The sequence below is a fragment of the Rhineura floridana genome, chromosome 9, assembly GCF_030035675.1.
Source record: "Rhineura floridana isolate rRhiFlo1 chromosome 9, rRhiFlo1.hap2, whole genome shotgun sequence".
Classification (NCBI taxonomy): domain Eukaryota; kingdom Metazoa; phylum Chordata; class Lepidosauria; order Squamata; family Rhineuridae; genus Rhineura; species Rhineura floridana.
This window is the reverse complement of record NC_084488.1, coordinates 31314509-31328588: the sequence shown is the minus strand read 5'-3', so window position 1 is coordinate 31328588 and position 14080 is coordinate 31314509. Positions and strand designations below refer to the sequence as shown.

At 40.9% G+C, this 14080-nt stretch overlaps 1 protein-coding gene across 3 annotated transcripts in view; it reads right to left on the bottom strand.

Moving 5' to 3' along the window:
* Positions 1 to 14080, bottom strand: part of PDGFRA (platelet derived growth factor receptor alpha) — a 67592-nt gene that overhangs the window by 31065 nt on the left and 22447 nt on the right. For all 3 annotated transcript variants that reach the window (XM_061583223.1, XM_061583224.1, XM_061583225.1), the window contains exons 4-8: positions 9863 to 10129; positions 8888 to 9018; positions 5652 to 5823; positions 5368 to 5557; positions 1823 to 1938 (exon numbers count right to left, since the gene is read on the bottom strand). In XM_061583223.1, the coding sequence (XP_061439207.1) occupies positions 1823 to 1938; positions 5368 to 5557; positions 5652 to 5823; positions 8888 to 9018; positions 9863 to 10129 (876 nt within the window). The remainder of the gene's footprint in view (positions 1 to 1822; positions 1939 to 5367; positions 5558 to 5651; positions 5824 to 8887; positions 9019 to 9862; positions 10130 to 14080) is intronic.

Below are 14080 nucleotides of genomic sequence, written 5' to 3'. Positions count from 1 at the left end.
TCTCCCTTGTAATGATTCTTTATCTTGGATTGGTCAGCCATTGAAATAGAGGACTTCTTCAAACAAAGCACTTTCCTCTTCACAGACTTTAAAATAGAGGCCTGTCCTTTATATAGAACACATGGCCACTCTGTATTTTAGGTCAATTTGTTTATCCATCTAGTCTGGTATTATCTACTCTATCTGACAGTCAGAGACTCTCTGGGGACTCAGGCAATGGGTGGTTTTTTCTGTTACCTGCTACCTGGTCCTTTTATCTGAAGATAGGACCTTCTGCATGCAAAGCATGTGCTCTAATACTGAGGAACTACAGTCTCAGCTAAAACAGACTGGTCTGAAGGCAGATGACATGACAGCCATTCTGCTGTTGAAGCAGGTATGGATGAGAATCTGCTTGGGAACCATATGCAAACAATTCAGAAGAAGAGTTGCATACAAGTATGATAAATACAACAGGATAAGTAAGTAAGTGATTGATAGCAGGGTGAATGGGGTGCAGCAGACATTTGTATGAACTCTTTCCAAAACTCTTTTTTCTAAACATCACTGAACAATGGTCACAACAATAAGTTCTCCATGAAATGCTCATTTTGCACTGTGATTCCTTGTCTCTTTTATGTACCCCTTCCTCTCTCCAAATTAAATCCATGTGGAAGGGGCCATTTCTGACTGTTAGCCAGGCACAACAGATGTTTAAGTATGTCAGCATCTGGACCTGAACTAATCTCCAAAGTGTCTTCCATGGACAGCAGCAAGCAAGCAAGTTTGTTCCTAGATAATTTTCCTTATTATTGACTCCTATTTTCAGAAGTATTATTCATACCACATGCTGTTTCTTGAGAGAAGACAGGTGCTGAATACATTAATGGCAAGTGAACTTTACTTCTAAGGATCAGATCGTTATGTACAAACAGTTATTTGTGCCAAGGGTTTACAATATGGTTGGAGTCATGGAAGAAATAATCTAGTTCTAGCGATCTAGGCTGCAATCCTGCACAATTAGGCTTGGTCTGCACCAGTTACGGAGAAGCTGTAACACTCCAGATGTTGCTGGACTACAGCTCCCATCATCCCTGACCGTTGGCCATACTGAGGGCAGGGGCAGGTTCCCAAACCTGATCTACATAAACAGCAGGTGAGATGGTCAAACTGTTCTTGGGCTGTATCATAGATTGGGGGCAGGGAAGGGAATCACATGATTGAATTATCTCTCTGGATGACTTTGGGCATATAAAAAGCTAGATGTCAGGGAGAAGGGTTCTAATTTAGCCTTTCCCCTGAAATGCTTGAGTACTGTGTGCAGTGATTATTTTTCATAGGTGTGGGGATGTGTCAACCACAGTCTGATTGGTAGAGTCTAAGAACAGTTTTATTCTCCCATCTGTGTTCATATGTGCACAACCAGACTGCTTAAATCCCCCAGAGAACCAGTGTGGTGGAATGGCTAGAGCATTGGACTTGGATCAGGGAGACCTGGGATCAAATTCCACCTCAGCCATGATGCATATGTGGGTCCCCCACCGCATTTCATCCTGAGAACAGCATCCTGAGGTAGATGAGGCTGAGAGATGATGACTAGCCCAGAGTTACCCAGTGAGCTTCACAGCTGAACAAGGATTTAAAAACAGGTGCCCCCCCCCCTGCAGTCTAAGTCTCTACTTCTTAGAATTCTGAACTTTCTATATATCCTGTGCCTTGGTAGTTCATATTTGTTCACTGGCCTATGCATCATAACATGTTCTGGTGACGCTAGTCTCTATAACATCACTTTCATGTCTACTTAACAGCTGTAATACTAATTTTACCCATTTGATGGATTTACCTTGTATGAGAAGAGTGAAAATATATCTTTGGGTTTCATCTTCATTCTGTGCTACAAGTGTATAACGTCCACTGTCTTCTTCCTTGGCACGAATTAATTTTAATACACTCCGGTACCTGTTGAAACAGAATATTATGGTCATTTTCCAAAACAACACAACTGCACAATTAGAAGCTATAAGAAGAGGTAACTTTATTGGAAACCAATGTGCGTGTACAAGACAGGCTGACTGAATGGTAAGGATGAATGGACCAGTATAAACTTGATTTCTGTTCCCTGTGCATTTACATGTGTAGATTTCTTCATTTCTATCAGTCTGAAATTCTTTAAAGCCAAAAAATCAACAAATATTTTATATTTATGGGGAGATCTGATTAGAGATGTGAAGGCCTTTGGGGGGGGGCTGGAAAAATTAGGGGAGGGTGGGTTTTTCCCATTTTCTTCCAAGGACTTTTTGGAGTGAACTTTGAAAACACTCCTGTGAAATGTTTTCTCTTTTAGAATGAGAAGAATGCTTTTAAATGGAAGACCATATACAGCATTAGAGAATGATAATTCTGACATATGCAGGGCTCAGATGCCAGATGCATTTCTACACATAGAGGGTGCTGCCATCTTTATGAAAGGAGCATACACGTTGCTTATGAAGTGCTGTGCGCATACCTGTGATGATCTTTGACCTAGCTGGGAGATACTGGAAGCAAGTATCCTACTTTTAGTGTCTTTTGGTCACAACCTTGTAGTCAACTTTTTGACCTCTCCTCTCAAATGATTGTGTCATCAAAATTGTTATAGGGTGAGAAACAAGCAGCATATTGCTCTCCATTGTTGGACAATAAAAAGGTCAGAAGGTGATAGAGCAGAAGCTGCAAAAGACCTGCTGTAGGTGCCAAAGCCTCAGAGGAAATATTACTATTACTATTACTATTACTATTATTATTATTACTATTATTATTATTATTATTACTATTACTATTATTATTACTATTATTAGTAGTAGTAGTGGTAGTAGTAGTAGTAGTTATATCCCACCCTTCCTCCCAAAGGAGCCAGTGTTCTGGTGAGAAATTGAAGTCTAGCCAAGTAGGAACTGGACTATAATAGGGTATATTCACCATTTTTGTCCTTAAAAAACCCAGCTACCTCCTGGTGGGGATTAGTGGAGTGATAGGACTACCCCCTCCCCACAGTCCTGCTGTGCATACTGGTCGGGGTGGGCGGGACAGGCAAATTGTTGTGCCAGCCTGGAGCTGATACAACAATTGAACCCAGATCAGACCCAATGTGCCATCATGTGGCAACAGTGGGGCCAGGTTGGGATCCAATGGATCTCAGAATGGTTCAGCCCCTCCCCCAGAATGCCCCATTTCAGGGCTTTCTGTTAGCTGCCCCCAGCAGGGATCCCACCTGCCCTCCCATACATTAAGCAGGTGGAAGGGAAAGCCCCATGCCAGCAAAGGCTAGCAAGGCTGGGTGGAGGGACGCCCAGTCCAATCCCCTCCCCCAGCCCCACACAAAAAGGACTTGGATTGCAGTGTGATGCATTTATAGTTTTTAGTTTTATCAATATGCCAGATAGTACAACTGTATATTCTAATTAAGTTATAAATGATCATTTTATATTGCTGAAGTAGTTAAACAAATGAATCCTGTTCAATGGAATTGACTCTCAGGTCACTGCACTTAGATCAGTGCAATCAGCAATACCTGCAGTGTCTTTAGCTGGACTGCACCTAGGGCAGCTGGATGCAAAAGACTTCTGGGCTCTTGCATCGTCAATGGTTGTCATGTAATCTACACCTGCTGAATCTACACCTGCTTTACTACACAACTATTAAAAGTAGTGGAGCCCCATCCTCTCCTGTATCTGGCCATCCTTGGTGTAACCACAGAGAGCTGAGTGCACTTAAATCCAGTTGTAATCAGTGAGAATTAAGTACTCATCAGTGCAGTTCATCTTTAATGTCTGCTCAGAAGTAAGCCCCATTGAGTTCAATGAGACTTACTCCCTGATAAGTGTGAATAGAATTACAGCCTAAACCCTATTTCAGTGAAACTTAAGTGAACATAATTAACGTCAGTGAAACTTAAATGGATAAACATTATGTACTATGCAAGAAAAGTATGTGTGCTACCCTTTACATAGGGGGCTGTGTATTTCTCTAATAGCCTGATTCTGTGCATGGAACTTCAGCCTAATTTTATTATACTTACCTGGGAATAAGCCTCACTGAGCACAATAGTTTGTATCCAATGGTGTTGCTCAGCTGATGGCAAGGCTTCCATCAGCAAAACAGAGAGCAAAGCAACTTTCAGTGGTTTCCCCCTCCCCCTGCACCCCCTATACCCCCTAAATATACTCCACAGGGTTGGGGGAGCCTCCAGAGCTGACATGAGGGTACTCTTAGCCTTAGTGTCAACTGTGCAACGTCATTGGATACAACCCAGTGAGACTTGGCTTCTGAGTAAACATGCACACAACAGGCTGTAAGCATGTAAGCCTATGAATAAGTCTGAATGAAGTCACCTGAAGTTACATCTGAGTAAACATCCATAGGCCCATACTGCACATCTTGTAATAAATCTGAAGGAGAAGCAAGCAAGACTTCTTACAACCTGCATGGTGCTGAAGAAAGGTCTCGTAAGTTGGGTATTGGCTTGAGTTCAGGGTGATTATTACTGTAAGGAGTATACGTGAGTGCCCACAAGAGAGAAATAAAGTTCTATCAGAGACTGCAGAATCCCATGTGAGAGGATAGAACATTAAAGAGATGCATAAAGGTGTGACATATACGATGCAGAACTAGTGAAAGATGTACCAGAATCAGGAGCATTGCTAGGTACTTAAAGGACGAGGGGCAGAGGACCATGACACAAATTTGCATAAAATTTGAATATGCTTATATGTCTTTATTCCTCTGAGAAATTAAGATAGTAGGCAGCTGAGATCTTGCTAGTATGCCCTCAAGGAAAATAAATAAATAAAATTTTATAAAAAGGGTAAAGGGTCTGGAGATCTGGGGCTTATTTCAAAGGACCCAGAGCTTGGGCCCCCTGGACCACCCCCTAACAATGCCTCTGAAGGCTGAGATTAAGAAAAAAAAGGAGAACCAGAAGAGAAAGGTTCAGGTATAGACAGATTGCAAGGGAACATGGCAGTAAGTGGAAATGAATGAGAGTGAAACAGGGGGAAGGAAAGGAAGTTGTTTTTTGCTGGAATGTCTTCTGTATATGACAGTGATACCAAGATATAATGAATGGGCGATAGTGGCTCTGTTCTTTTCAATTAGTGATTTATGATTGTGAATTGTATTAAAGACATGATGGTTAGAGTGGTAAAAGAAAGATGTTTAAAATGCTAAAAGATAGGGGTAGTTCAGAAATTGGAGACTCAAGAATCTGCCCAGTGGCATTTTCATAGATACAGAATGGCTTGCAGAGTCTCCAAATGAGAGAACAATCAATTTCCAAGGGGATACTTTGATTTGCAAATGGAGAATGGGACACCTAAAACCTACAGATTCCTTGGCAAGCATTTTCTTTACCTCGTCTCCTGGATCTGCTTGGAACTAGTGACAATCTCCGTGAGATTCTCCATCAGAGTCACATTATCCTTCAGCCAAAACATTTTTGGCTCTGGGTATGCATGCACATCAACTACAAAGTTTTTAACTTCATGTAGATTGACAGCTTCCATAGGGTTAAAATGGGGTTCCAGATGAATGAACCCTTTATCTGTGGGAGGACAAAGGTTTCCATAAGTATCTCTCAATGACAGGCTGTTGGCATGCTCAATTGGGAACAGCAAAGAACTAGAAACAGACTGTACCATGAACTGTGATGAAAACTCTTTCTGTTTTCTTAAAATCTTTGGTCACGTGTCGAGCAGCACATTCATAATCTCCAGTGTCCTTCACTGATGCATCTGGAACGGTCAAATTGTAAACCAGCTTCTGGGTTGGAACTTTGATGTCCTCAAGTGAGATTATACCTTTGTTCTTCTGCATTTTAAAAGAAGCAAAAAACTTGGTTGAGTAACATAGCTACAGAAAACTGGTATTCCTGTGATCCTTAATCAGTTTCCATGTTTCACAAAGATTCTCAGAGGAAAATGGAAATGGACTGCCTTCAAGTTGATCCCAACTTATGGCAACCCTATGAATAGGGTTTTCATGGTAAGCGGTATTCAGAGGGGGTTTACCATTGCCTTCCTCTGAGGCTGAGAGGCAGTGACTAGCCCAAGGTCACCCAGTGAGCTTTATGGCTGTGTGGGGATTCGAACCCTGGTCTCCCAGGTCGTAGTCCAGCACTCTAACCACTACACCACACTGGCTCGGAAGCCCTGCACTAAATCCCATCTTCATCCCAAGGTCATATGGATAGGGACAAAGAGCCAAGGACTTTACAGTGGTAGTCCCCTGAAAGGCTCGCTTCTTACCTAGTGACAGAGCCTTTTGACAGTGGCTCCATATTTGTATATATGCCAAGGGGCATATGTTTGGCCCCTTCAGTGCTGGTTTGTAAAACAGGCCTTGTAAACCCATTTACTCCAGGCTGCTTTTGTTTAAGATGTTGTGCTGAGCTTTTTAATGGTTTATATTGTTGCTGGTTTTTAATTGCTCTTTTTGCTGCTTGAAATAATTTTATATAGTTGCGATGCTGGCTTTTGAAATGTTTTAACTGCTGTTAATTTGATCATATTTTATTGGAATGGTGATTTATTCTTTTTATGTAAGTTATGTCAGTTGCTATGCAAAGTGGCCTAGAAATATATGAAATAACAGACTTCTCAAAATTAGCAAAGACCTTATCTCAATGAGTATTCAGAAAATAAATGGTCATTACTTTGCTGTTTTAAAATGAGTGTTTTTCTTTCATTAAGAACAGGCATGATGGGTGATTGGTATCAGGAGTGCAGCATGTAGAGGGGGAAGATTTAATCCTTCTTTTCACAGTTGTGATCAAGACAAAAAATCTCCCACCCACCCCCAATGCAGTTACAACAATAAGGGGGAAAGTATTTTTTCCTAACCCTCATAGCTGCACATGAGAGCCAGGTTCCCCCCCCCCGAATACAGCTGGGTAGGGAATGTATAAACCTCCCCTCCTCATGTAGTAAATAAAGAAAAGGCTGAGATGCAGCTGCACACTGTGCATTAACCCTTACATGTAATTTTGCTCTTAGATATCCATAGTAGTGCCAATGCGCTGTTTGGGGGGGGGATGGAATCCTTCTGTTTCCCATCTCAAAGAGGTGATTGGTGCTATTGCTGTGGTGATGCACACACAGCTGTGCTGGTAGGTTGGAATGGATAATCATACGCACATGCTACCTCATTTGCTTGTGAAATTCCTCTTCCAGCCAGGGATACATATGCTATGCTGCTTATATGCACATATGGCCCTAGCTGGAGCAGAGTGCTTATGTGAAAATTTGATCCCATGACCTCTTGGCACAGCCTGCTAAGACTGCTGAAGACTGTAGTCGCACTTTTAAGGAAGCCGGGTCTACAACGTGGTTGGTATGCCAAAGGAATTCAGTTACAGATTAATTTTTACACTGTGAATGTAAAACAAAAAGAGAGAGGGAAAGTAGGCCATAAGAATGTAAAATTTAGGCCTAAAACGAGAATTAGCATTTTTTAAAAATCCATAACACATCCAAAGTACTGAATGCAAATGATGGTGAAAAGGAAAAGTGCAAATTGGGATGACAGGAATTTATTTCCAAGTTCTGATGCTACTGACTTTTGTTCCAATAACTTATTCAGATTTTCAAAAAGCAAAATTCATAATACCCGGCAAAAAAAACCAAACACACACACACCTCAGTTCCTGGCTGATAGCTGGGTTGTGACATAGGGCATTGTCAAAGGAAGGGTTCTTTGGCGAATAAATATATTCCAAGAAGAAAGCAAATGTTCTAATGGATCAAACCACAGCCTTCCTTAAATGTGGTGGAATAATTGAGAGCATGGGGAGAATAGCAAGAGCACATGATGAATATGCAAACTAAAGCAAGTGCGGTTTAGGCAAAAATCAAGACATTTTTCTTGGAGGTCTATAATAAAGGTTTAGTAGAAGCCAACAGTGAGATAACAATTGGGAGGGTGGGAAGCAAGAAACCTTTGTTATGGTGTTGCTTGTCCATCTACATGACACTTTATGGCTGTGGAGAAAAGTAAGATGTTCTCAATAACAGAATCAGCATGAATGGAACTAGAGAGACCCCATCTTAAGTCTATGCCTGCTGAAGGTCATGGTATCTAATTTCAGTTCCGTTTGGCCAAATATGACAATTTGGGATTTATTCTTCTCTGCTGAGATAGCTGTGATGAACATTGGGTTGGAGCCAAATGACATACATCACACTTAGTTCCCATCAAAATCAATGATACTTAAGTTAGATACAAAACTTTTCACATTGATTTCCATAGGACCTAAGTGTGACCAGCTTAGACTGGCTCCAACCCAATGTGATTAATTATCCACCCGTCTGCTAAGGAGTGCATGGGATTCTTCCTTTGGATCTTTGCAACAGGTCTGTGAGGTGGGATGAGCTAAGGGCCCAAAGTTAGGCAGCAAGCTTTGTGACAAGAGTGAGGAGTTGAACCAAGGTCTTCCTGGTCCTAATCTAGCACTTTAAGCTGCTCTGCCCCACTAGCTCCACTGGTTTGCTGTGCTGTGCCTCAGAGAAGAATTGGCCTGTCAGATTGTGACAGGAAGTCGTTTGTAGGAAGTTATACTCTCTCATCAACAGAAGTGTAACGTGGGCAGCTCTATGAACACTCCGTTTTTGTTATATTATGTTTTCCAGGTTCAAGTGAGTATTATTACTCTATAACTGTAGTCCCACTTCCTGTAAACCTCATATGTTAGCCATCTCCCTGTAACATCTTGTAAGTTCTGCAAGTTTACGAATAATAAACTCTTGATTCTTGACATCTAGGTAATGCAACAAATCACTCATCTGTCCATATTCCATTTTTTAAAAATAGCAATAACAAAATTCCCACCCACAGTCTTCTCTGGTCATTTATTCAACAACAAAGTGGGGTTATTTACCACTTTCCCTGGATAATTCCACTGTAAATTCACCACTTCGTTATCCAAGACCACACACGTTACAACAATGGTTTCTCCTGTTTTATACACAGTCTTGAGGGATTCAATCTCAACATGAAGATGTGATGGAGCTGGAAGCAGTAAAAAAAATCAACACATTTAGGAAGGATTCTGCACATTACAGAGCTTCTTTTGAACTATTTTCTCTGAGTAAATGTTGAGGGGGACCTTTGCACTACGCCACAAGAATAAGTCTATTAAAATAAACCATGGTGCTTTCAGAAAACAGCATTCAACTTTTTACATGATTCCTCAGAGGTGTTCCACATTGTAATGGATATCCTACATTCATTTTTCCTATCTACTCTTACTGACTGCAAAGTCTGGCCTGCTCTGGAACCAATTATTTCAACTCCTTAATTTCACATGTTGCAAACTGTTGTGACTTTGCCAAATAAGCGATGCAACCCTCATACTAAAGAACAGTTGAGTCAAGGCCAATCCAAAGTCTTTTTTTGCCTGAGGCACGAGGTAAGATGGCGCCTCTCCCTATTCTGTGTACAAAAGCTCGCTGGACTGGCAGCTGAATCCTAATTCAATACTGTAAAGAGGCTTGTGTCCCCTGCTACTCTTGAGGCCAGCAGGCTAGCTTAGGGAGGCTGCATGGCACATAGAGCTCTGTTCTCCTATACCTCCTTGGCCCTCAGGATCTTTTACCTGAGGTGGCTGCCTCATTCTGCCTATTGGCAAGGCTGGCCCTGAGTGGAGTTGTAGGGTCACAGGAGGATATGGAGTTATATCTGGGCTGAATAGATTTGTGGAACAGTAAAACACTAAAAGCTCAGTGGGGAACCATTTCTGAAACTCTACAGCTACTTTGACCTTACCCTAAAATATCAGTCATTACATGCTTCAGGGCATGAAAGTAAAACTCATTACTTGTCCCTTCCATTGAAAAAGGATGTAAAGAAATACCTTTGTAAACATAGATGAAAAATTCATCAGACAGGAACTCTATTGCCTCAACGGTGGTTTTGCACATATAGGAGCCTGCAGAGAAGTTTCCGATGAAGCCCTGCCTATTGTCATAAAAGGCATACATGATTTTCCCTTCACCGTTCATTAAAGTTACTTGAGCGTTGGGGTCACTTGTGCGGCAAGGGATGATGGAGGACCTGTCTTCCTCAGTAATTACGATGAACACATCTTCTGGGGACGTAGGAACAAAGGGAACAGCTGGATCTGTGGAAAATGAGGTGCTTTGTACCATCAACAGGGCTAGAGGAGTGGTTACTTTAATATCTTGTGACTCAATCCTGTATTCCATGTGTGTGAAGCAGAGCAGCTCCAACAGATGTCCATTAAAATCCTCTCTTACCCCAGCAAGTTGATGCCATCCTCATTGCACTCTGACATAACCAGGCAATTCAAGTTATGCGAGGCCTGTATCCACCTCTGCTAGGAGCTTGTTTCACTTGAGTTGCCCAGCATGTTCAGGCCAGCAGCAGCTTTCTTGGGGAGAGGGCCGTTCTAGAGAGGTCTGCAGAATTTAGGGGTGGGCAAATTTGTCAATGTTAGCTTCTCTCTGAATCGCATTTTTCCAGTCTTAAGTTTGGCTCTCCAAATTTCCATATCAGTTGGCAATTAAAAAAAAAATGTCATGGAAAGTCAACAGCATTTTAGTGCAACTTTCTTCTATTATACGCATTTTTGTATGCAATTTCCCTCAAGATAATGCATTTTTGTGTGTTATTTTCATTAGTATGTGCAAAGACAGGGACAAGCAGCCATATGGAGGGAACTGAAGCCATAAGAACTACTTTTCTATTTCCCATAATAGCCTGTCAATGGCTTTTAATGGGCTTCTTTATTTTTGAGGCATGTTTGAAAGTATGTGGGAAATACCTCCAAAGCCAGAAAATTGCTGAATAAGGTTTCCAGTGGCCAGAGGGAGGAACTTTAGTGCCCTGTACAAAGGCTGAGTGAAACAGTGGTCATAATTAACCAACTTCAAACCATGAGTTTTGCAGCTGGCATATTAAACAACCCAGAGTTTGCTTCAGCTCAGGATCCCTAGTTCAAAGGTAATACTATGAGATCCTTTAGAAGTGAAGTTAATCTTGGCAGAAGTGTGATGCTTTGCTCAGACACTTTGAGGCTTGGCCTCCTAGTACTAAACCAATCTTTTCCAGCCTGGTGCTCTCCAGATGTTTTGGACTACAACTCCCATCAGCCCCAGCTAGCATGGCCAGTGGTCAGAGATGACAATAGTGATGACTTAAATTTCCATCCCATTATTCCTCTTGAAGAATGCTAGCGTGGCCAGCAACAATTTTAAAAAATGCAATCATATTAAAGCTATAATCAAAACACTGGATGTTGGGAGTTGTAGTCCAAAATGTCTCGAGGGCACCAGGTTGGGGAAGCTTTCACTAAACTATGATTTAGCATAACATTGAAACTGAACCGTAATATAGAGTTGCTTTAAGGACTTTGGGGAAAGGAAAATCGTAGTGGCCAGGGGGACGTCTGGGTGGCAGGGATGAGTTTCATCTCTGAAATTTCCCCAACCCCAAATTGAAAGAGGGGATTCAACTACCCTTTCACTTCCTGAACTCCTAACATCCAAATTGAAAATTCCCATAGGAGAACTTTCAGCTCAACACCACTCTGGACAGCTGCTTACTCTTACTAGAAAGAGAACACATAGTAATGTTTTCCAGAATTAAGTATGCAACTAAGAGAAATCATGCAAGTTTGCTCAATTTAAATAATTTATATGGGTGGCAGAATCCAGCTTTTCTTGTCACAGAAATGGGAACAACAGAACTGGTTCATTTCTTCTTTAGTGCAGCGTATGTATAGCCTGGTTTATAGGCAATGCAAATAAAAAGTGTTCTTTGGAAAGAACAGAAAGAAACCACATCCCACAGTCTTTCCAATTTTATTGCAAGATAGGCTTATGTTTAAAAAGCCAGTTTTTACAGTATTAAAGTCTGCCTTGTAAAAATAAATACCATTGTGCTACAAGCCTGGGATGTCTTCTATCAAGTTTACGGGGTGGGGGTGATTGACTATATGGATGTCTGAACCCAGCCAACAAAAGAATTTGTAATGTGCACTATGAGACCTTGTAACAATCATTCAAACATAGCAGCATATAAACTTGCATTCCATAAAGCCAATGCATTCGCTTCCACCCCCCCAATAGGGTTCTCATACCTCCCCTCCCTCTTCCATCCCTTTTGCCTTGGGATTGCTTCAGTGTATGGACTTTAAACGCGTTCTGCTTTTAATAAAGAAAATGGCTTCCACCTGTGCTTTCAAAATTCTTACAGGGGGAACATGAAATATATGGTTTCCTTGACAAATATATTGTTCATGATGGAAAGAGGCATTTTCATTAGAATAATAAAGAACAAAAAGACATTTAAGATCTGCAACTCTGGCAGCTTGTTCTTTACTCCAGGCTGGGCCAGGAGGAAGGGGGGAGATTCAAGCAAAGGGTAATTACCTCTGGACAAGTAGAAATGCCACACTAGTGGGGTAATACTTCCAAGGGTAACTGCCCTGTTAAACAATGGTGAAACTGCAGTATAGATTTACCCTTTACTTTTATAAAGGCAAGATAGCTGCCCTGCACTAGACAGGATCAAGCCCTAAGTATCTCTGTCAGGCCAGTCCATTATGATTTGTTTGTTGATTCTCCTTATGTTCATGGAAGACACACTTTGGAATGCAACGCATATGCTTCATGGTTCTCAAGCTGCTGTTAAGTCCCCATTTATGTTAATGGTTGAGATGTGCCTTAGTTTCAGAAAGTAATGTGAAACTAATGTGCCATATTAGTTTCATATAACTTGCAATGGATAAACTGAAACAAATGCAAGAAACTAAAGTGGGCACCTTTTTTCGTTTCTAGTGTTAGTTTTACATTGAAGGCATTGTATTGTAGGGATGGAAAGATCTGTCAATTTCAGTTCTCTTAATTTCTCATTTCCAATGTTTCTCCAGATTTCTGCAGCAAACTGTTTTTTTTTAAAATCCTCATTTAAATTCTCCAGCATTTTCTTGTAATAAACACATTTTTGTAGGCGGTTTTAAATAATGTACACATAAGCAATTTCTCCCCATCTAATGCATTTTTGTATGTTATTTTCACTCCTATATTCATTTTTATGCACACTTTCCCCTAATATATGCATTTCTGGTTGGCAAACTGCATTGCAAAATTTGAGTAATTTCTAATATCAAAGGATGGCTGTGTTCGGTTCTGATATTGTTTTGGAAAGTGCAAAGTTGATAGAAATGCAGCTTGAAGTGCAAACTAAATATTGTATTGTATTGTATTGCCTTATTGTATTGCATTGTAAAAGAAGAAATTTCTGAAACACTTGGTATAAAGAGGGGAGGGAGAGATCTGTGAACTGAGAATACATGCCCTCTCTCCAACCTGAAGCAAAGAAACATTAGCTCAATGTCTTGCAAGAAGTCTCCAATAATCAGTTGGAACCCTTTGTCCAATCTGTCTGATGGCCTGGGAATGGTGGCAATAGAAAGCATTTCCAGACTATTGCTATTTTGGGGTGAGATTCAATCATATATTGGCAAAATCAGGTTGCACAATTCTAGTTGATTGGGAAGTCTTGTGCAACAAACCCACTTCCCCAAAGGATTGAACTTTTTGCTATAAGTAAAGCAATGGGGAAATCATCCACTGGAAAGTGGGATAACTCTTGTTTTGATGCAACATCCCCCACATACCTCCCCACAAACAAATCAGAATGAATGCTCATTAAATAGCGTATGTTGTTTAATCTCCCTGCAAACAAATCAGGATGAATGCTCAGTAAACAGGTCATCTGGAAGCATCAAGAATGCTCACAGCTTTCATGACATTTGCTTGAAAAACACAAAAGTTACAAACAGGATAAAAGGCAATTAGATTTCCCACTCAAACCAATGGGAAGTATAGAATGTGTGCAATTTTGAATTGCCTCTGGAATGGGGTCCCTTTGACCAATCTGTGAGAAATTTGGCAGGTAGGGGAGTAGTAGAATGCCTGTAAATGTTGTGCCGTTTGGACTGAATACACCAACAACACTATAAGTCTTAGAAGACAGTCTGAGTCTCCATTGAAATTAATGTAAAAATGAAGGTAAAATTAAAATTAATGTGACAATAACTAATGTG